Source organism: Capricornis sumatraensis, chromosome 19 (assembly GCF_032405125.1).
Source record: "Capricornis sumatraensis isolate serow.1 chromosome 19, serow.2, whole genome shotgun sequence".
In the NCBI taxonomy this organism is placed as follows: Eukaryota; Metazoa; Chordata; class Mammalia; order Artiodactyla; family Bovidae; genus Capricornis; species Capricornis sumatraensis.
In genome coordinates, this window is record NC_091087.1 from 65637119 (window position 1) to 65659591 (window position 22473).

At 52.3% G+C, this 22473-nt stretch overlaps 1 protein-coding gene across 1 annotated transcript; it reads left to right on the forward strand.

Annotated features, from left to right (window-relative positions):
• Positions 1–566: 566 nt before the first annotated feature.
• On the forward strand, positions 567–22473 carry OTUB2 (OTU deubiquitinase, ubiquitin aldehyde binding 2). The gene is made up of 6 exons (XM_068990990.1): positions 567–578; positions 15809–15904; positions 17211–17329; positions 20556–20640; positions 21122–21316; positions 22267–22473. The coding sequence occupies exons 1-6, from the start codon at positions 567–569 to the stop codon at positions 22471–22473; spliced, it is 714 nt and encodes a 237-aa protein (XP_068847091.1).

Below are 22473 nucleotides of genomic sequence, written 5' to 3' on the forward strand. Positions count from 1 at the left end.
GAGGGACCAAAGGAGTCTTGGACAGCCAGGTCAGGGTCCGACGTTCCCCCAGGCACGCAGGACTTTCCTCTCAGGGAGGAGTGCTTGGCTTCCCCTTGTTCGGGGACACCTAATTCCACCACTTCCCCAGTTCCAGAAAATTCTCTCTATTCAACCAGGCGCTACTCCCCATACCCTAATTCCCTCAAGTCCCATTGTCCTTTCTGGAAAGAGCTTTTCTTAACAATAAAGGCCTCTTTCTCAGCCTCACCCCCGGAGTGGGAGCCAGGGAAGCCCACTGATCCCTGGGCTGGACCACAGCTCTATTCCCCGAAGGTGGAGGAAGGGAGGAGGGATCCGATTCTTTCTGATCTTCCCCAGCGGCGACACAGCATGCATGTTTGTATCTCAGATTTTCCAGCTCAAAGTTGCAGGCTCTAATGCAAGAGGTAGGGGCAGGGAGCAGCCAGGACGATGGTGCTGACATCCTGCAAGGAAACCCGGGAGTCCTGGGCTTCCTGTAGAGCTCCCTGCCTGCCGCTCACAGAGCAGAGAAGGCCAAGTGCATGAAACACCACGACGGCAACATGCACCAGAAAGTGAGTCTGCGCTGAAGCAGCTCCTGCCGACAGGGGTATGGCTGCCTGAGAACTCTCCACCACAGTCTCGGGAAAATAACCTGGGAGAGGGTAGACGACCCCGCTTTCTGGCAAAGACACAAACCTCCTTGAGGCTCCTTCCTACTACATGCAAATCCCTGTCTGTCCCCTTTAGGCAAAGATGAACAAGACTCAGGCCCCAGTAAGCACCAGGCAAGGCCCACGTATATGGGGCACTTACTGGATGCCGAGTGCGGTGTCAAGTACTTTTCAAGATCATCTCATTTAGTCCTCCTGCCTGCCCTTTGAGATGGGTATGGATACCCTCACTTTACAGATGAGGAAACAGAGAGGAATGCCTTCCACAAGGAGTGATGCTAAGGCAGTCGTGACAGAAATACACTTGATGCCATTGCTCACACTTGTAATTACATGTCCTGCTGTTCCTTCCAACTCACAGTTGGAAAGGATAAGGACATAGTAGGACAGAGACGATGCAGCGGAAATTCAGAGGAATTCATGACCAGTCTGGGAATCTGAGACGACTTCGTGGAGGAGGAGCCAGAATTTGAAAGATGGGGGTGGGGATGGGGAACTGTGACAAATGGAGCCTGTGAAAAGAATGTTCCAGGAGGAGCAGAGGCCTAGAGGAGGGTTCCGGGTACTTGAAGCTAGCCTCTTAAGCTCATGTATTGAGGACGTGGGGAAGTGGGGGAGAGAGAAGATGAGGCAGAAGTGGAGCAGGTTCATTCCAGAAAGAACACAGGGCAGCCCCTAGAAGGACCGTTCACGATTTCAACTCAAACCCAGACTGAAAACTGGCTAGGGACTTCCCTGGTGGTCTAGTGGTTAAGACTCTACTCTCAATGCAGGGAGCCCGGATTTAATCCCTGATCGAAGAGTTGGCATGCCTCAACAAAAGATCCTGCAATGAAGATCGAAGAATAAGTAAGTAGATATTTAAAAGAAAAAAAGAAAGAAAGAAAATGGCTGAACTATTTGGAAGCCTTTGCCTCCCCCTGCTTTTAACCAGATTTTGTTGTTGTTCAGTCGCTAAGTCGTGTCGGACTCTTTGCGACCCCATGGACTGCAGCACACCACGCTTCCCTGTCCTTCATTATCTCCCGGAGCTTGCTCAAACTCATGTCCATTGAGTTGGTGATGCCATCCAACCATCTCATTCTCTGTCATCCCCTTCTCCTCCTGCATTCAATCTTTCCCAGCATCAGGGTCTTTTCAAATGAGTCAGTTCTTTGCATCAGGTGGCCAAAGCATTGGAGTTTCAGCTTCAACATCAGTCCTTCCAATGAATATTCGGGGTTGATTTCCTTTAGGATTGACTGGTTTGATCGCCTTGCTGTCCAAGGGACTCTTAAGAGAGAAGTCTGATTACTTACAGACTAAAGAGATCACATTTTCTCTGCTCATTCAAGACCCAGTTGAGGAAAATTTCCATTACACATAGTACTGAGATTCTGTGTAAGACTGTGTTTTTGTTTTAAAGCTTCACTGTGAAAAATATTTTTTCATCTATGTTTAATGGCCTAAATTGTTCAACTCCTTCACTGAGTGAGGAGTCAGTGGCTTAGGGAGGCCCTGGAAGTCACCTGAGGCTACACAGCCGTGAGCGGCAGGGTCTAGAGCCAGCCTGGCCCCAGGGTTACCTGTGCTCCTTCTGCAGGCCAGTGCCAGCTTGGTTTGGAGCTGCTGTGGTCTAGGGAGAGGAGGAGATGGGACAAGGGCTCAGGGCTTATTATGACCCAGCATGAGGGCGCCTTCTTAGAAGCCCTCCTTCTGGAAGCCCCAAATGACTCTGATGTGGGCTTGACAAGGGTTAAGCCTGAGACCAGGCCCCAGGCAGTGCCCTCACAGACCCTTCCCTGCTCTTCTCAGCAAAGTCTCCTCGCCCACACCCCCAGGAGCCACACCTAGCTCAATCATTCCTCCACCAAGTGAAGCCTGCCTAACACAGTCTCCCCTGAGCACTGGATATGGAGTCAGAATCCGGGCTTCATCCCAGCTGAGCATCTTCCTAGATGAGCCCTGCACTGAGCCTGTCACCTCTCTGGCTTTTCCTTAGCTGTAAAAAAAACAAAACAAAACAAAACAAAAAAAACAGAGCAGAAACTCTACATGCAAGAAAAGGCATGGAGGAGCACACAGCCCCTGAAAGCACATGCATTGCTCCTCAGGACAAATTCAAACCCAGCTCTGGAGTCAGGGTGACCAGGATTGAATCCTTCCATGTGCTGGGTAAATTTGGGCATGTAGCTTAATTTCTCTATGCCTTAGTTTCCTCATCTGTGAAACAGGGATAATAGAACCTACCGCCATAGACTAGTTGTGAGGAAATTATGATAATATAGGTTGAGAGTTTAGGATGGTGCTTGATACATAGTAAGTGCTCAAAGAAAAATAGCTTTGTTATTTCTCCTTGAGTCTTGATTGATGCCAAACTCCCCACTGAGTAAGTGATATGCACTTGGAAGATGTAGATGTTGTCTACTTGAGAGCCTAGCCTGGTACCAAGGGCAGATGTGTAAGAGTTGGGTGGGGGAATTAATACACAATCTAGGAAGTATTAATACTTATAAAAGAGGTACATACAATTCATTGGAGCCCTTGCCCCCACCCGCAAGGCACTGTCTTCCAGCAGTCAAGGACTAGTGATTGAATCTCTGAATGATACATATTCGTTCTGAATGATACATATTCGTCTGTTTGATGTTCAGCAATAATGAGCTTGTATACAGGGTGAGTCAACCAAGCCTGGTTCGTGGTCTGTGTCTCATATATAGCCATACAATCCCAGAGGCACAGAATCAACGATCGTAGAAATTCAGTCATTCAACAAACATTAATTGGGTGGCCTGGCAACCTACTGATTCATGAGTTTGGAAGTGCGTAAAATATTATTTAGAAGCTACACGTGCAGGCTGGTAACTTAATATTATTGAACTCATGTTCCCTAAGCACCTGTCCTCTGATCTTGAGCAAACTATACTTATACGACCTTATGACGAATTAACGAGGGCCAACAAAGAATCTGACTGCCAATGCAGGAGATCTGGGTTCGATCCCTGGGTCAGGAAGATCCCCTGGAGAAGGGGATGGCAACCCATTCGAGTATTCTTGCCTGGAGAATCCCATGGACAGAGGAGCCTGGCGGGCTACAGTCCATAGAGTCGCAAAGAGTCGGACACGACTGAAGTGACTTAGCACATAGCACAGACGATCTTTCAGAAGACTTCAATTTGCAGTTTTGGTCAAAAGTCCTTCAGCCTTCACAGACGAAGACTTGTCTTTCTGGGTTGGGCTCCTTTGCTAGTAAAGAGGTTTCTGTGTCTTTAAAAGGAGGCGGTACCCTGTCAAATGGACCCTAAAGCATAGGCTGAAGGCGCGTGAAGTCCCACCCACTTTCTGTGACGTCCTGTGGCCCAGCTTCTGATTGCCCGCTTCAGACGTCAATCGCGGGGCGTGTGTCTTGCTGGGACACAGTGGAGGTCTAACCTCTGGTTTGCGGAGCGGTCGGGTGTATTCTCCACTCGTCCCCACGCCCTCGAGGCCCCCGCCGCCCGACCCAACGGCGGAGCCAGCCAGTGGCTCCCGCGGCGCCCTCCCGCACCGGATCGCTCCTCGCTGGGAGCGGGACCTGGCCCGACGGCTCCGGTCACTATGGTCAGTGGTCTAAAGGGAAAGCGGGGAAGGACGGGTGGGAAGGGGGCGCGGTAGGCGGGGTCGCCCCCCGAGCGCATGTGCACTCGCGGGACGGGGGATCCGGCGCGAGGCTCAGCCCTCAGTGTCAAATCCGCTGCGTTCGGGTCCCCCAGGAATACCGGGGGATCCCGGTCCTTTCTTGGAAGGCTCCCGTGGACAGTCAGCGACGAGAACCCAACCCAGCGCCCAGGATCCCCGCCCCCGGCGCGTTCGTCCCTGGTTTCCCATGTGCCGCTCCGACAGCGGGGACAGGGAGGCTCCAGGGCTAAGGGTCCCCTCCTTTTCGTTACTAGCCCCCCCCCCCCCCCCGCGCCCAGTTCGCAGCTCCTTGCCGCACCCACCCGAGGGCTCAGCCATTAGACCCCTCCCCACTCCCAAGCCCCACGAGTGGACCTGGGGTTGCCACGGGTGGCCCGACATCCTCTCTGTCCTGCTTGTCAACAGAAGGTCTTTGCAGTTAGGACCCATGTGGAGAGACTGTCTCAAGTTGTGAGACACGTGAATTAGGGGCCAGAAACGGCCCGAGACCCTCTGAGCCAGGCCAGACTCAGGGCTTGGGCAGCCGGGGACCCTGAGGCCCAGAGAGGGAGGGGCTGGGACTGATCACGGTGGACTTGGATTCCCAGGCCAGTGCTCTTGGTATTTCTGTGTGTGTGTGTTAGTTGCTCAGTGGTGTCCGACTCCTTGCAACTCCATGGACTGCAGCACACCAAGCTCCTGTGTTCGTGGAATTCTCCCCACAATAATACTGGAGTGGGTTGCCATTCTGTTCTTCAGGGGATCTTCCCTACCCAGGGATCGAATCTGGGTCTGCAGCATTGCAGGCAGATTCTTTACCATCTGAGCCACCAGGAATTATTCCTTTGTATCACTACATCACTCCATCTTGGGGGTGAGGGGAGACAGGGGCACAGGCAATCTGCAGAGGACTCGGTGTGATGAATGCCTAAAACTGATCAACTCTGACCACCCTGCTCCAGGGAGCCTGGAACGCATAAGGAGTGGTGGCTTGGCCTGTGGTCACAGCCCTGAGGGGTGATCTCACCTCCACCCCCTGGAAACCCGAGAGGCGTTGGTTGGTCGCTTCCCCTCCCCAGCACTATTTTGCACACCTGTATAATGGGCTGCTGTGAGGATCACGTGAGGTGATGCACATGGAGCGCTTGGTTCAGATAATTGGCCGTGGCTTTCCTTCTGACAACAGAATCCTGGAAATGGGTGTGCACAGGGGCCTGGTTCTTAGAGCCTCCTCCCTCCTAGGTCTGAGTAAGGAAATGGGTCACTGACCACTGAGGGCTGCCGCTGGTTTGGGGCACAGGTCAAAGCCTGGTCACGGTCTGACACGTTCTGAGTGTGGCATGGGTGGCTCGGCCGGTCCTGAACAAACCAGCTGGGTGTGGCTGAGGGCTTCTGGAGCACCTGGAAACACCCACTTCCTGTTTCCAGGCAGGGCCTAAGGGTTGACCTGGCTCTTCTGCTCCTGGAAGGGCACGGAGGTGTTTCTGCATCGCCCACAAGGGAGTGGCCAGGGCTAGGGTAATAATGGGTTTAGCCACCCTGGAGCCAAGGCTGGCTAGCCTTCCATTCACCACTGGGTAGCTGAGAGCATGGCGGGGTGGTGGGGCTGGGCCCTGATCTTCTGTCCTTCGTGGTGCACAGTGGGGCCTCTGACTCCAGCCTCCCATCTGCCCTGGACTCAGGAGAACAGAAGTTAGAGGGCAGGTAGAGTCAGAGCACCAGCCCACGCCCTGTGACGGGCAGCGTAGGTGCCTTGGAGAAGAATGAAGTGGTTAACTCACCAAACAAGACGTCTGTCTGGGAATCATGGGGAGGGGGTGGGGCAGAGGCAGTGCAGGGTGTGTTCTCGTCTGTTCATTCAGCATTTAGTGAGCACCTACTGTTTGCCAGGCACCGTGCTGGGCCCACTGGTGATGTTTTTGAGTCTGTGTGGTATGGATGATGGTGAGTGTGTGTGTGGTGGGCAGAGGAGAATGCCTTTGGAACATATAGTGTTTTCTTTCTGTATCCATTTCAAAGTCACTGAGCTTGGGAAGGGTCCCAGGTAGAAGACATAGAAGCCCTTGGGAAGGCAGTGGCCTGGGTGAGGACAAGGTTTGGGGGCTGCCACTGATGGAGGTTGCAGGTTGTGAGGGGCCTCATGCTCACTCAAAGGGCATTTAACATTCAGTGAAGAGTGAGGGTCAGATGTGAACAGCAAACCCACAGGGCCCTTCTGTGCTTTGTTCTTTGGTTTTTCAAACAAGCCCCCAGTAGGGTCCCTAGTCCAGCCCCGCGCTGGGCTGGGCGTTGATGAGAAAGACAAGGGCCTGCCCTCTTTTAGGAACTCACTGCATGAGACAAGACAGAACTGGACACAAGCAATTCCTGAACTATCAGTCATGACCTAAGAAGCTTAAGGGCTTGGGGAGCACAGCAGGAACCCACGCACTCTAAGGGAGCAGTGAGTGTCAAGGAAGGCTTCACAAAGGGGTCTTTTGAATGGGTTATTAAAGGATGTGTAGGAGTTTTCAGGAAGCATTTGGGGAATTGTGTATTCCAGTCAGGGTGGGACAGGCCTAGAAATATGTGCTTACAGGCCTGGAAACATGGTTAAGAGTGGGATATTCTGGGAATGGTGAGCAGTCTGTATGGAGAGAGGGGAGATGAATCTAGAAAAACTGGGAGGGAGGGGTCAGAATGTACTGTAAAGGGCTTCACATGCTGCGCCATGGGGTTTGGGTTTTATTCTGCAAATGTGGTGGTGGATGGGACCATAACGTATTTTTGACAAATAAGAGATGGTTGATTTGGATGGTCTCTCTGGCAGTGAAGCGGACAGAGGGCCAAAAGTGGTCAGGCTGGAGTCAGAGACCAGCTTATCCATCTATTCCGTCATCCACTCATTCTGCATTTTGGGAGCATTACTGTGTGGCAGGCACTGGGGAATCTGGTCATGACAAGCAAGCAAAGTCCCTGCTCTCATGGAGTTGACATTCTTGTGGAGGGAGAGAGACAGAAAGCAAGTCAACAAGTGAAAGTATATGTTAGAGAACCCACTGAAGACATAAAACAAGTTAAGGCAGTAGGGGTTGAGGGAGGGGCAACTTTTGACAAGATGGTCAAGGAAGGTGATTACACACGTAAAGAGGCAGAGAATCTGTCTGTGCACAGGAACAGCATGTGCAAAGGCCCTGCGGTGGAAATGGGTGCATCTTGTTGGAGGAACATAGGAGGGTCACTGGGGCTGGAGTTCAGGAGCGTGAGGGGAGCAAGGCCAGATGACGGTTGTCATCCGACGGCTGAGTCTTTTCCCAAGTGAAGGAAGCCACTGGAGGGAACTGGGGAAGGGCACGCCCTCAGCTGGTTCGCTTTGTGGGAGCCTGTGCTGGGTGCTGTGGGTGACGGTGAGGACGGGAGTGGGAGCAGGAGCCAGGAGGTCCACTGGGCAGACGCTGGTGCCGCCTCCCTGGGGGCAGATGGTGGCAGCTCTGGCCAGACACAGGAGCAGAGCTGAAGCAGGAAGAGAGGAGGGGAAGAGCCCTCCCATGTCTTTAGTGTGAGTTCTGTCTGGGTAGAGGGGCTTTTGAGGATCTGGTGACACCTGGAGGGGGTGCAGTGGAGGAGGGAGAAGGCAGTTAGGGGCGCAGTAGTTCGGGGATCATGGTCAGACATCCTGGTGGCTGGTGGTGTTTGAGGCTGGATCTCTAGGGAGAGGTCAGGGCGGGAGGTGAAGGTCTGAGGGTTGGTTACGAGGATGCTAAGAGTCCGGGTGTCAGATGAAAGAGGACCAGCATCTGAATTCGGGCTGTCTGCAAGGCCAGCCAATAACTGTGACCTGAGGCAATAGGGACTCAGGTGTAGGGTCTTCCCTGTTTCCTGCGCTGAACAGCAGAGATGGGGCATGTGAGTGGTAGGCTGAGTAATAGCACCCCGGAGACACCCACATCCGAATCCCAGAACCCATGAATAGGGTACCTCACATGGCAGAAGGGCTTTGCAGGTATGGTGAATTAAGGGTCCTGAAATGGGGAGAGCACCATGGATTACCCAGGGAGGTCCAATGATGTGATCACAAGGATCCTTATAAGGAAGAGGCAGGAAGCAGAGTGAGAAGGAGGTGTGACAGTGGGTGGAAGGGCTCATAAGCCAAGAAATGCAGGAAGCTTCTAGAAACTGACACAGGTAAGGAAGTGGGTTCTCCCCTGAGCCTCCAGAAATGTAATTAAATCCTGTTGTTTTAAATCGCTGTTTGTACTGATTGGTTGCAGCAGCAGTAGGAAGCCACTGCAGAGCCCTAGGACTAGCACTCCCCTAAATCTTTGGCCTCCAAATGCTTTTGATCGCTCATCAGTAAAAGTGTTTGATTATTCCATAGGTTGCTACATCGTAGATTATACCCTAAAGTAGACATTTAAAGCGGCATTCCCTGGAATATTACTCAGCCATAAAAAAGAATGAAATTGGGTCATTTGCAGTGATGTGAATAGACCTAGAGTCTGTCATACAGAATGAAGTAAGTCAGAAAGAGGAAAACAAATGTTGTGTATTAATGCGTATATACGGAATCTAGAAAAATGGTGCTGATGAGCTATTTGCAGGGCAGGGATAGAAACAGACATAGAGAACAAACACGTGGTCATGGGGTGGTGGGGGAGCATGGGAGGGTGGAGCAAATTGGGAGAATAGAATTGACATATATACGCTACCGTATGTAAAACAGATAGCGAGTGGGAAGCTGCTGTTTAGCACAGGGAGCTCCGCCCGGTGCTCTGTGATGACCTGCGGTGGAGGCGGGGGTGGGGGCTGTGGGAGGGAGGGGATATATGCATACCTGTGGCTGATTCACTTTGTTGTTCAGCAGAAACGAACACAACATTGTTAAGCAACCATACTCCAGTAAAAATCAGATTAAAAGGCATTTCCTTCCAGCCCCTGCAAACAGCCCGCTATGGAGACCCCAGCACTAGGCAGGCAAGGCCAGGTTTGGAGCCACGGGGAGCCTCTAGAAATGACAGGGACCTTTTGAGAGGGGCGGCGGACTGCATTCTGGGTCCTGCCCCACTGGTGGTGAGGCTGCAGGCTCTGGCCCCTGCTGTGGAGGAGTTGGTAGCTTGAGGTCAGACCATGCACTGAGTTGTGGCTTCTGGGAGTCTGGGCCTGGTTAACAAGGCTGAGTCACGGCCTGGGGTCAGCCCCGCCAGCAGAGCAGCCTCAGAGGGAGGTCGGGCAGGCCAAGGGCTGGCCTTGCCCACCAGGCCTCAGGGTGGACCCAGGAGAGGCCCACCAGCACCTCAGAGCCTGGGCCAGGGGTGCCCACAGAGGCACCGCAGGATACATCATGGGTGGGGGAGGGGGGTTATAGGTAGAGGCGTGAGCCTGAGGCCTGGCTATTAAGGAGCCATCAGGAAGTGACGACAGAGCACAGCTGAGGGCCAGGTGGGCTCTCTTCATGGAGGGCGAGAGGGCCAGAAAGGCACCAGGTCTGTGGAATACCTTTAATGTGCTGGGGGACCAGGGTCCCAGTTTCTTCCTGAATCGCTTCACTGTGTGACTTGAGACCAGCAACTTGACCTCTCTGGGCTTCAGTTTCTACATGTGAAACAGAGCTACCGTGAGGCTTAAGTGAGATTATCCCCAGCACCTGGCATACGGTGACCTCCCAGCAAAGGTAACGCATCAATCAGTGGGTATGTCGTGCCTGCTGGGGACCAGCAGATGTTCCAGGAGTACGGTGACAGAAGTGACAAGGGACCCCGTCTCCGTGGAGCTTCGTATCACCTCTCCTGAAAGCTCACTGGGGCTGGCTTCCAACCCTGAGCTGTACCTGTTCCAGGAGGGGCCCATGGAGAACTCACTGGAGGGGCAGTGGGCGGGCGTGGTTCACACATGTTGTGGGTCAGAGCCTTAAGGTCTGCGGGCCCGAGCTGCCAGAGCCCAGTCCTTTCAGTCTGGCCCCTCCCTGCCCCACAGCTCCTTGTTACCCCATTATCTCCTGGGGGGGGGGGTCCCTGGAGGCGCTCGCACAGTGCTGGGCGCGTGGGGTTCCCATGGGCAGGGAGGGGGCAGGCAGCAGCTGTGGGGAGCAATTTCTGACATCGCCCTGGCAATGGGCCCTCCCTTGGGCCCTGGCGGGTCACATCTTTACTGGAAGCCTTCGGGACTTCAAATGCCACCCCCGTGGGGCAGGATCCGTGGATGAGGGTAGGGGTGGAGGGCTGGGGTCAACCTGGTTTTTCGTTGGTCTCAGGCTGGTTGAGGAACTCTTGGGGCTATGTGGACAGGTTCTAGACGTGTAGAGGCTTTGGCAAGAAAACCGAGGGAAGCAGAGGGGAACTTGCCTTCCCTCCATTTGGAGGTGGGCGGTGTCTGGACGCGGGGTGGGGATCAAGGGCAGGGTCAGCAGGACCCCAGTAGGTGGTGAGGTGCTGGTTCTATAGTCTCCAAAGGTAGGAGATGAGAGGACCCCGACAAGGACTCAGATCTGGTCTAAACACCAAGCCCCCATTCTAGTGCATCTGGTTAGTTCCCGGGGTCTCTGGGGAGGAGTCAGTGATTAGAGAAACATCCTTCTCCACTTTGAAATATATTCTTCCGCTTAGCAGCTCAAAACTGTTTCAGAGTAGAGGTGCTATCTGCCTGACCTAATTCATTAGCACCTGTTTGCAAATCAGCAGCTAAAGGCTAAAATCCTTTTAAGTGACCTGATGAGGTCTGACGCAACATTGTCAGGCGAGGCCAGTCCCTGTCCCATAACACCCTGGAAATTTTTGGCCACCATTTAAAAAACCACCAATTACAGTCAGGCAAGGTCAAATGCAGAGTACTGTACTTGGTTTATGGGCCAGTGAGCTGAGGCTGTTCTTCCAGCCATGTGACCAGGGCCATGCTTATGGTAAGTGGGGCGGGGGCCACTTGGGCTGACTTGAGTCACCCTGGACGTGCCAGGCGGGGACTCCGAAAGTACCAAAGTAGAAACTCACTCACCCCTCCCAGTGGCCCTGTAAACACACCTGGGACCACGAGGGGGCGCTGGAGCCAACTCAAGGCTCCACTGCTGGGGAGGGCAACCAACCTGAGCGCCATTTGTCAAAAAGGGTGGATCTTAAACAGTATTGAATGAAGAGAAAAGGCCACGATACCTATAGAATAATTTGTCTGCACATTTAAAACGCATGCATACATAAAACAACTTGGTATTTTTAAAAAGACATATTGAAAGACATAGGGAATACTTATAAAGGGTGGGGGGTGGCAGGATGGGAACAGGGATGGGAGATAAAGGGGGAAAGTTGACAAAACGCCTGGGGCTGATGGTGGGTCTCCTGAACCCTAAGTGTGAGCCCCTTCCCACCCCCAAAGTGCTGTTTAATGTTTTCCTTTTAAATTGACTGTTTTAAATAGCCTAAGTAAACTTGCTGTTTACTTTGCAAAAATGATACAGCTGTGGCGAGTGGAAAACCCAGGTAGGCTTCCCTGGTATGAGGCCTGTGGGTGCCCTTCCTGACCCACCTTTCACGTTCTCATTTTGACTGGCAGTTTTCTACCATCTGAAATATTGGGTTGGCCAAAAAGTTCGTTCAGGTGTGTCCATATGATGTTATAAAAACTCGAACAAAGTTTTTGGCCAAGCCAGTACTTGTCGCTCCGTATTTAGGATTCATTCTTTATACTGCTTTCCACTCTGCCAGTGACATTGTCTCAGAAACTGCTCATCAAATAGAACTGAGTTTGTGCCTTTTCCCTCACCGTTTGTTGGGTTATATGGGGGGGGGGGGGCAGTCCAAGTGCGAGTGTTCAATACAGCTGTGCTCTCTTGTCATCATCCTTCATTTAAAAAGACCCAAGCCAGCATTCTAAGTCAGCTGTGTGTAAAAAAACAAGACTTTTCTTTACTGACGTAGGTAGGTAAATAATGGGACTTATTCTTTGGCAGTGCCAAAGACTGGCCAAGCTGTGCTCATTCACACGCTAGTAAGGTTATGCTCAAAATTTCCTTCCCTTTTAGGCCACCACAGAGCATTGAGGAGAGTTCCCTGAGCCATACAGTAGGTTCTCATCAAGGCTACTTATTTTAACTACAAACTACAAGCGGCTTTCACATTATATTTTAACATCATATTCCTGATGAAATCAGAGCCTTTCCCGGGGCGGGGAGTGGGGGTTGGAGACGGGGGTGCAGCTCCCACTGCCCTGAACCCTCGTCTGAGCAGGAAAAACATGAGGCAGAGACAAGCCTGTGGGAGATTAGCTGTTAGAACAGATGGGTCCTACCCTTCCCCTGGCCTTGGGTCTTCCTTTTGCCATTAGATGACTTCTCCACTCTCTGCTGCTGCTGCTAAGTCGCTTCAGTTGTGTCCGACTCTGTGCGACCCCATAGAAGGCAGCCCACCAGGCTTACCCCGCCCCTGGGATTCTCCAGGCAAGAACACTGGAGTGGGTTGCCATTTCCTTCTCCAATGCATGAAAGTAAAAAGTGAAAGTGAAGTCGCTCAGTTGTGTCCAACTCTTAGTGACCCCATGGACTACAGCCCACCAGGCTCCTCCATCATTGGATTTTCCAGGCAAGAGTACTGGAGTGGGGTGCCACTGAGGTCCTGATTTCTCTCTCTGGGTGGAAACTGACCACCCAGAGATGGGCTGCGATATGAACTTTCACCAGTAGGTGGTGCTAGATGGTCTAACCTCTTGTGTTTCCAGGTCCAACACCACTGAGCGACTGAATAACACAGTGCTTGGTGCGGACTGGTTGGGTATTGTTGGATGAATAGAGCAAGGAATGAATGAGTGAGACAGGAAGGTCAGGAGAAGACAGGGGGAGTATGGAGGCTCCTTGCAGTATGGAGGCTCAGTTGACTTGAGTTACTATATTCTTTTTTCTTCCAGTGTTATTGACATCCAGCAGTGCGTAAGTTTAAGGTATACAGCACAGAGATTTGACTTACGTAGATCATGCAATGATTGCACGTCTGGTGAGCATCCCTCATCTTTGTAAAGACAAAATTTTAAAAATAGAAAAGATTTTTCCTCTGATGAGAACGCTTAGGACTTACTCTCTTGTGTTAGTCGCTCAGTCCCTGTCTGACTCTTTGTGACCCCATGGACTGTAGGCTCCTCTGTCCATGGAATTCTCCCAGCAAGAGTACTGGCGTGGGGTGCCATTAAACTCTCTTAACAACGTTCATAGACAACTGTTAATTATATTTATCATGTTGTACATTACATCCCTAGTACTTGTTTATCTTACAGCTGGAAGTTTGTAACTGGAACCTTTTGTCCACCTTCCTCCAGTTCCCTGTGATCCCACCCCTGCCTCGGGTAGCCACACATCTGATCTCTGTCTCTATGAGTTTGTTTTTGGAGTATAATTGACCTACAGCTCTATGTTAGTTCCTGTTACCCCACATAACGATTCACTAGTTCTCTATACTTCAGGATGGTCACCATGGTAAGCTTAGTTATTGTCACCAAAGATACTACATGATTATTGAGTATACTCCCCTCACTGTATACTTCATACCCGTGACTCATCTCTTCCGTTTTGTACCTCTTAATCTCACTCACCTGTTTCTCTCCTTCCCGCCAACCCCCTCCCCTCTGGCAAACACCTGTTCATTCTCTGTATCTGTGACCCTGTTTTTGTTTTGTTCATTTCTTTAGATTCCACGTTGCAAGTGATATCATGTAATATTGTCTTTCACTATTTTAACTTCCTCAGTATGATGATCTCTAGGTCCATCCATGCTGGTTCAAAGAGAAATATTTCATTCTTTTTTGTGACTGAATATTTCCATTGCATATTATATACCACATCTTTATCCATTCACCTATTGATGGGCACTGAGGTTGCTTCCACATCTTGACTATTGTAAATAGTGCTTCAGTGAACATAGTGATGCCTGTATCTTTCCTAATGCCTGCTTTTGTTTTCTTTGGATACATACCCTGAAGTGGAATGACATATGATAGTTCTGTCTTAATTTGTCTGAGGAATCTCCACACTGTTTTCCTTAATGACTATACCAGTTTATAATTCTATCAGCAATGCACCCCGGGTCCCCTTTTCCCCACATTCTCACCAACCTTGTTAGAAAGTGAAAGTTGCTCAGTTGTGTCCAACTTTTTGCAACCCCGTGGACTGTACAGTCCATGGAATTCTCCAGGCCAGAATACTGGAGTAGGGAGCCGTTCCGTTCATCAGGGGATCTTCTCAACCCAGGGATCAAACCCAGGTCTCCTGCATTGCAGGCAGATTCTTTACCAGCTGAGCCACAGGGAAGTCCCGCCAACCTTGTCATTTGTCTTTTTGATAACAGCCATTCTAACAGAGGTGAGGGGATACCTCATTGTGGTTTTGATTCCCTGATGGTTAACGGTGTTGAAAATCTTCTCATGGACCTGTTGGCCATCCACATGTCTTCTTTGGAAAAGTATCTGTGCGGATCCTCTGCCCATTTTTCAATTGGGTTGTTTGTGTCTTTGATGTTGAGTTGTATGAATTCTTTCTATATTTTGGGTATTAACTCCTTATTCAGATATATCATTTGCAAATATCTTCTTCTTTTCAGTAAGTGGCCTTTTCCTTTTGTTGAAAGTTTCTTTGCTATTTCTAAATAGGAATATTCATAGTAACTTTATTCATAATAGCCCCAAAGTGGAAACAACCCCAAAATCCATCAACTGACAAATGGAACAAAATATGGGATACTATACCATAGAATATTATCTGACAACAAAAAGGAAACAAGTACTGATATGTGGTACAACATGGATGCTCCTTAAATACATTAAGTGAAAGAAATCAGTCATAAAAGACCAATCATATGATTCCATTTGTATGAAATGTTCAGAAGAGGCGAGTTTACACGCACAGATTCCTGGATGAAAAGCTTTTTGTTTTAATGTAGTCCCATTTGTTTGTTTCTGTTTGTGTTTTCCTTGCCTGAGGAGACAGATCCCCCCAAAAATACGACTAAGACCAACGTCAAACGGCATGCTGCCTGTGTCTTCCTCTAGAGGTTTAATGGTTTCGGGTGTTACATTTAAGTCTTTAAACCATTTTGCATTTATTTTTGTGCACCGATGTATTGTAGTCTATAAAATGAGTCAGTTCAGAAATTACAAGATGAGGGACTTCCCCGGTGGTCCAGGGGCTAAGACTCTGCACTGCCAATGCCAGGGTTCCAGGTTCGATCCCTGGTTAGGGAACTAGATCCCATATGCCACAGCTAAGAGTTCACATGTTGCAACTAATACCCAGCACAGCCAACTAAATAAATATTTCCAAAAAATTTAAAACGAAAGAACTTACAAGATGATAATGCCTTTCACGATGGGGCTGACCCTGACTCCTGCCGGGGACCCTGGCTTCTGGGCTGCTAGTCACATACTCGCAGGTGCTTCTGTCCAGGGAAGGTAACATCTTGCAGCCAGCACGCGGTGGGCTTTCTATTGGTGAAAGTCCTGCAGTTGCTTTTGAAATTGTCACAGCTTTGCTCCTTTTTTCTGTCTTTCAGAGTGAAACATCTTTCAACCTAATATCAGAAAAATGTGACATTCTATCAATTCTTCGGGATCATCCTGAAAACAGAATCTACCAGAGGAAAATCCAGGTAAGGCAGAGGGTCAGGAGGAGGGGAGCCTAGATGAAATGGGCTGGAGTTGGGAGCAGAGACAAAGGTACCACTTTGAAGGTAAAAAGGCTTTGCCTTTGGACCAGGTTCCTGGACAAATTAAAGCCTCCCAGAATAATGCAGTGTTGAGCATATTTACCTTAGTGAGAAATCCTTTAGTTGCAAAAAAAGAAAAAACAACCAGCAGTTTTTGACCTCATTACAGGATTGCAAGGTCAGGACTCTTATTACCCACATTTCACAGCGGAGGGAACCAAGTTACAAAAATTAAATGGCTGGCCCACAATTCTACCGCGCATGCGTGGAGGAGCCGGCACTTGGGCCGAACAGCCTCAGCTCATAAAAGTAGTATTTGTAACCACTCTGTGAGCAGCTCTCTGGTGAGAAGGCCCACTCTGGCTGGACTCTGACAAAGGAGAGATGGCTGAAGGATGCAGGAATGGTTACGGGACTAGGAGGAACCTGGGTGTCCCCCTACTGCCCCCTGGCCACCTGCACTTGGGCAGGACTGTCTCCTGTGGCCGCCGGGAGCCCTTCCTGGGGCAGGAGTGAGAGCTGGGCTGCACATCGCATCCTCTGGGAGATGGGCTGGCTCTCCAGGGAGCACACCCCTCCCTACAGCCTGCCTCTAGGGGGCCGTCAGCTCCACCCTGGTGGGAGCAGGGACTCCCTCATCCCTTAGAAACCACACTGGGCCGTCAGAATCCTGATCATAGGCAGGCCCGGGAGGCAGCCGCGGCAGAAGCTGACAGCTCAGAGCAGAACTGGAGCAGGTGCCATGGGGACACCACACCTCTTAAGAACCGCTTGGAGGACTGGCCAGACTGCTTGGCGATGTCCGAGGAGGCCTTTCCTACTGCCTGTGCAGCCTCCTGGCCCACCTCACAGTCACATGCACCCTCGCTGCCCCCACCAGGCACACCACTTCTCTCGGTGCGATTCCTCCAGGAAGTTTTCCTGGACTGCTGAAGTCTGGTGTAGCTGCCACTGCTCCACGGCACCCTGGTGCATCCCCTGTCCTCCTGTGACAGTCGTCCAACCGTCCATCATCCCCCTAGCCTGTAGGCTCCTCAGAGTGGGGCACGGCTCCCCGTTCACAGTGTCTCCCGCAGGTCGCACTCCACTTATTTTTATTTTTGTGGGATAAGAGTTGGGACACCATGGAGGGCCTCCAGTCTGAGAGGAGGGAGCAGATGTTGCCTGGGGGAGGTGGAACCCCACCCCTGACAGGACTCGATGGGGGTTCTGTTGGTACGGATGCCCACATTTCCTCTGTCCCCTGCAGGAACTCAGCAAAAGGTTCACCACCATCCGCAAGACCAAGGGGGATGGCAACTGCTTCTACCGGGCCTTGGGCTACTCCTACCTGGAGTCTCTGCTGGGCAAGAGCAGGGAGATCCTCAAGTGAGTGCCACGTGTGGGATGCCGGGCGGGCTGTGCTTCTGCTGCGTCGACTGGCCCTGAACCTCCCTGAGGGTTTGGTCTCAGCACAGCCTGCTTAGCCCAGGGAGTGAGTGGTGGCTTTGACATCGAGGGGATGCCCAGCGGCCCTCGTGGTGGAAGTGAGGGCAGCAAAGGGGCTGGCTGGGGATGGGACAAATGACCTAGGGGGCATTTTCAACTCTCTGATCTGAGTGTGCCTGGGTGAGGTGAGTTTTGCCTTGGCTATGTTCTTGAAGCCTCACTCCAAGGAGAAAACAAAGAAGCATTGCCCGTTGTTCTGGATCGCTTTAGCTGACCTTGGAAGTGAGTGTGTGTAACCCAGGCGTCTACCTGATCAGCCTGGATCTGGAGTTGATGCCGTCCTAGGCCCTTCTGTCCTGCAGCTGGGACATGATCTTCCCTTCGACCCCCGGGGTTCGGCTTCATTCGGGCCTTCTCAGACGTCAGCATTTGTGCAGACGCCCTGGGATCGTCTTCAGATGCAGATTCCAGTTCTGTACGGCTGGGGCCGGGGACTCCGCATTTCTCACAAGCTCCCGGAGAAGCCGCCGGTGCTGCTGGGTAACAAGGAGTAGTAGCAAGATGCTGAGACCCGCTTCCTTAACCTTGGAGGTCTCACAGGATCTTAGAGGATCCATGAAGATCCCAGGCTTCCTCATCAGATGCCCTCCCACACACACACCAGGGAAGAGTGCAGAGTGGCCGCGGGTCACAGAGCACATGGGGTTGATCTGTGGACCCTGGTGCCAGGACTCCTCTGCTGAGCGGGTTTCTACTCTACCCTCCTTCTGGGGCACCGTTGCTCCCTGCAGCCATCACCCAAGTGGGTGCCACATGCCGACTGTGCTGTGGGCCCCGGGGGTGCAGCAGCAAACAGGAGAGACAAACCGCTCTGCCTGTCGAGCTTGCGTCCTAACCGGGAACGAGGGACAGGGGACACGGGCAGTACTTGGTGTGTCAGATGGGGGAAGTGCTGTGGGAAGAAAACCAGGCAGGAAAGGCAGCCAGGTTGTCCAGGGCTAGGGGCTGCAGTTTTAAGTAGGGGTTGGAGACATAGCGGGGGCAGGTGGGGTAAGGCCTCATGGGCCTCATGGACCTCGAATATTGGCCTGAATGAGATAGAGGCACAGAGGGTTTGGCAGAGCACAAGGCCTGACGTGCAGGCTGCTATGTGCAGGGAAAACCAGGCACACGCACAAATGATGGCGTCTGAGAGCAGCGGAGGCGTGATCTAGGAGAGCCCAGAGGAGAGGTCGTAGAGGCGGCCTGAGTGGGTGGAGGTGGCACCACAGGATCCACTCGTGGCTGGAGTGGGGCGCGTGAGCGGAGAGTCGAGGCTGAGTGCTGGGCGTTTGACCTGAGTTATCAGGACTGAGAAGCCCGTGCCGCACAGGGAGGCTGGGGAAGATCAGGAGCTCCAGGTTGCCAAGTCTGAAATGCCTGGGAGCCATCCAGGTGGGGTCCAGTGGGAAGTACCAGGCTGGTGTCACCCCATTTTACAGATGAGTAAACCGAGCTGCGGATAGGTTACATGACTTGCGCAAGGCAAGTGTGTGGCCAAGAGGGGATCTACGCTCTAAGTCCGGACACTATCCTCCTTCCCCTCCCTTACCTCGTCGGGGCAGGAGTCCTGTCCTGAGTGTTTGTCCCCCACTAGACTGGGCCCATGTGTCTCTGTGTCCCCAGGGCTGGCACTGTGAGGCCCGCAGGAACTGGTGAGGAATGAGCATGGGGATGCGATGGGCATGTGGCCAGTGATGGGAGGGTTTGCAGGCAGGAAAGTTGGGAGCCAAGCTGTGCATGTCGGGCTCACGGGAACAGTGGCCAGAGAGGCCTTCGCAGCCCGCCGTGGAGACCTGTCCCCATCACCCACCCTGCACAGAAGGGGAGCCTTATAAAGCCAGAGAGCGACTTAGCAGCAGGGATGCAGCCCCCCGCAACGTGCTCCTTCCCACACCTGCCCTGGCCAAAACGGGCTGAGACGCCGGCCCAGCCAGGGGCAGGCTGCCTTTCAGCAAAAATAAAAGTGCCTCAGCTTCCACAGTATGAGATGATTCCGCTTCAGACCAGCCTCTCCTCCCCTTGCCCTCCCACCGGGCACCTATGCCTCCCAGGGCTTTCTCCTTGTGCCTTGAGTCTCTCATGAAAACCCCCGCCGCGTCCTCACTGGAGCCTGGGCTCCCCTCCCAGGGGCCGGGCTGCAGTTAGGCCCGAGCCAGCTGGTCCCCCGAGCCTCTCTACTCGGCCCTTCTTGTGTGGAAGGGGTTCCCTCCTGTGGACCGTCCCTTGGACTGTCTCGTCTCTGCTGCTGATCTCCGTGTCCTGGGGCAGCTCCTCGCCGTCCCCAGGGCTCAGGACACGTCCCAGACGGGGCTGTGCCCGTAGGCGGCCTGCAGTGACAAGAGGAGGGGTCCCTGGACCGGATCCTGTGGTAGGTTAGTGCTGGCAAAGGTTTAATGGCTGTTTGGCCGGGAGGCCTGATCTGTCGTGTGAGTTGATTTCTGTGGTCTAAATCCTCTTGTCATGATATTTTGTTTTCAAGCTACCATCATGGGTTCACTGAACAGGGAGTAGGGAAGACGTATGCAACATACCCTATAGTCCAGATTGTATTTCCACCGTCCACACACAACAATGATAACCTCATGAGCATAGATGAGACTCTTGTTTTTTTAAAAAAACAATGTTTTTTACGTCCAGCCCATCTCTGAGAAGAGTGTGCCTGGCCAAGGGGACAGTAGATGTCAAGGGGTGAAGATGCGAAGGGGGAGTGGCTGTAGGGCATGAGGGAGGCTGTGGACTGGACTGGAGATGTGGCTGGTGAGCTTGGCAGGGGCCCTTCCGGGACCCTGGTGCTGAGAACCTGTGACCTGAGGGAGAAGGCTGCAGCAGGTCACTCTTACAGTCCCTGTGGAGTGGGGACCAGGAGGGAGGGAAGGCTGGGCGTCATCAGGCCAGAGATGGTATTGATGCCCCAGGAACCATGGGACAGTCAAGAGACCTTTGGAAGATAGAATCAATATATTTTGGAATGGGTGGTACCTCAATTTTCTCATCTGCGAAATGGGTATATGACCCACCTCCAGTGACTCTCAGGTGTGTGGGGGTGGAGTGGGGAGTGAGATGACAGCTGACGGTCACAGAGGTGCCTCTGCCTTTCCCTGAAGGCACCGGCTTTCCCCTTCAGGTTCAAAGAGCGTGTACTGCAGACCCCCAATGACCTCCTGGCAGCTGGCTTCGAGGAGCACACTTTCCGAAACTTCTTCAATGCTGTGAGTTAACCCCAGGCACGATGGCTGAGGGGCTCAGCTTTCCTCAGGGCTGGCAGAGCAGACAGAAGACTGAGGGCTGCTTCCTGCCTGTGGGGACATCGAGAGGCCAGGGAGCCCAAGGCTCTGCCCTTCCTCTGGGAGGAGGCACCTCCTTTGGAACGGTAGCTGTCAGGCTGGAAACTTCCCCCAGCCTCCCCACCTCAACCCTGACCCCACTAGTGAGGGCAGTGCGGGGCTGGAGGACTCTCACTTCTGAATCTGTATGTAAGAATCGCAGTCACGGCAGTGAGGAGGGAGACTCGGGGTCAAGGGACTCACTACAGAGTGTCTCTAACCCTGTCACTTAGCTTTGGCGAGATCTCTGATGGATTGATTCTGGTGCCTCAACTTGAGGACTTCAAGGTGGAAATTTCAAGGAGCAAGGTTCGTGGAGGGAGGGAGAGGGCCTGCCTGGCCCCCAGCTGAGGGCCCGGGGGGGCAGTTTTACAGCGTGGTAGAGCTGGTGGAGAAGGACGGCTCCGTGTCCAGCCTGCTGAAGGTGTTCAACGACCAGAGCTTCTCAGACCGAATTGTGCAGTTCCTGCGCCTGCTGACCTCCGCCTTCATCAGGAATCGTGCAGACTTCTTCCGACATTTCATTGATGAGGAGATGGACATCAAAGACTTCTGCGCTCATGTAGGTCCTCGGGGCCCCGGCCTGGGATGTGGCCTCCAGCCCTGGGCTCTGCTCTCATCCCTCTCTCCTTAAGAGACCTTAACACCAACATTCCCTATCAGGGGCCTGGGGGGTCACGTCTACATGGCAATTCAGAGCATTAGATTAGATTAGCAAACTGAACAGGTTGTCCTTCAGCTGCCTGAGCTGTGTGGCTTTGGGCAAGTCACCTTCCCTCTCTGAGCCTCAGACTGTCTCATCAGAGGGCCTTTGGACTGGACTGTTTACAAAATGACAGAGTAGCAACCCGAGTCATCTTTGCTCCAGGACATATTTTATGATGTGTGGTGTTTACCTGAAAGGACTGCCAACCATTTAAACGTTGTGCAGTTTTTATATGGATGTCTGGATTTCTCTGGAAAAATCAGATCCAGCTCCCCAGGCTTTATTCTTGCATGGCAACAATCAGCAGGAGCTAAGTGGCAGCTGCCTGAGTTACTGGACTCACTAGCCAGCTTGTCACCATCTCCGCCTGTCTCCACTGACTCACTCACTTGCTCGCCCAGCCCTCTTTAAGCACCTAAGCTTGAATACCCTTTATGATAGAGTCCCTTTCTGCTCTGAGGTTCCTTATGCATTAGAAAGCCCAAGCTGAAAAACTCCTGCTCTCCTCTCCAGATTCTTCAAAGTAGTGTGTTCTTCTGACATACGAGGGGACCAGAATCAAAAAGATCTAGATTCAAACCTTTTAATTCTGGTGACTTCTGTCTGTTCCTTCCTCACTGAGCCTGCGTTTCCTTCTCTAGAAAATGCGTATGTCGACATCTGCCTCAAGGCCTGCTGTGGAGACCATCGCACAGTTGCAGAGGTTTTGAGCTCTGCAACTGGGCAAAAAGCCAGGGTGGGACCTCTCACCTGTCCTCTCCTGGGCCTGCATCCTCAGCTGGGTTTTCTCCTTGTGGCTTTTGCAGGAAGTGGAGCCCATGGCCATGGAGTGTGACCACATCCAAATCACAGCCCTGTCCCAGGCCCTGAACATCGCCCTTCAGGTGGAGTACGTGGACGAGATGGACACGGCCCTGAACCACCACGTGTTCCCCGAGGCTGCCACCCCCTCCGTGTACCTGCTCTATAAAACATCCCACTACAACATCCTTTATGCAGCCGATAAACATTGA

What these genes read in the sequence shown, in the direction of transcription:
- OTUB2 (XM_068990990.1), top strand. An exon ending in TCTACCAGAGGAAAATCCAG is followed by an intron (nt 15,905 to 17,210) that starts GTAAGGCAGAGG and finishes TGTCCCCTGCAG; the next exon opens with GAACTCAGCAAAAGGTTCAC. An exon ending in TCCGAAACTTCTTCAATGCT is followed by an intron (nt 20,641 to 21,121) that starts GTGAGTTAACCC and finishes CCGGGGGGGCAG; the next exon opens with TTTTACAGCGTGGTAGAGCT.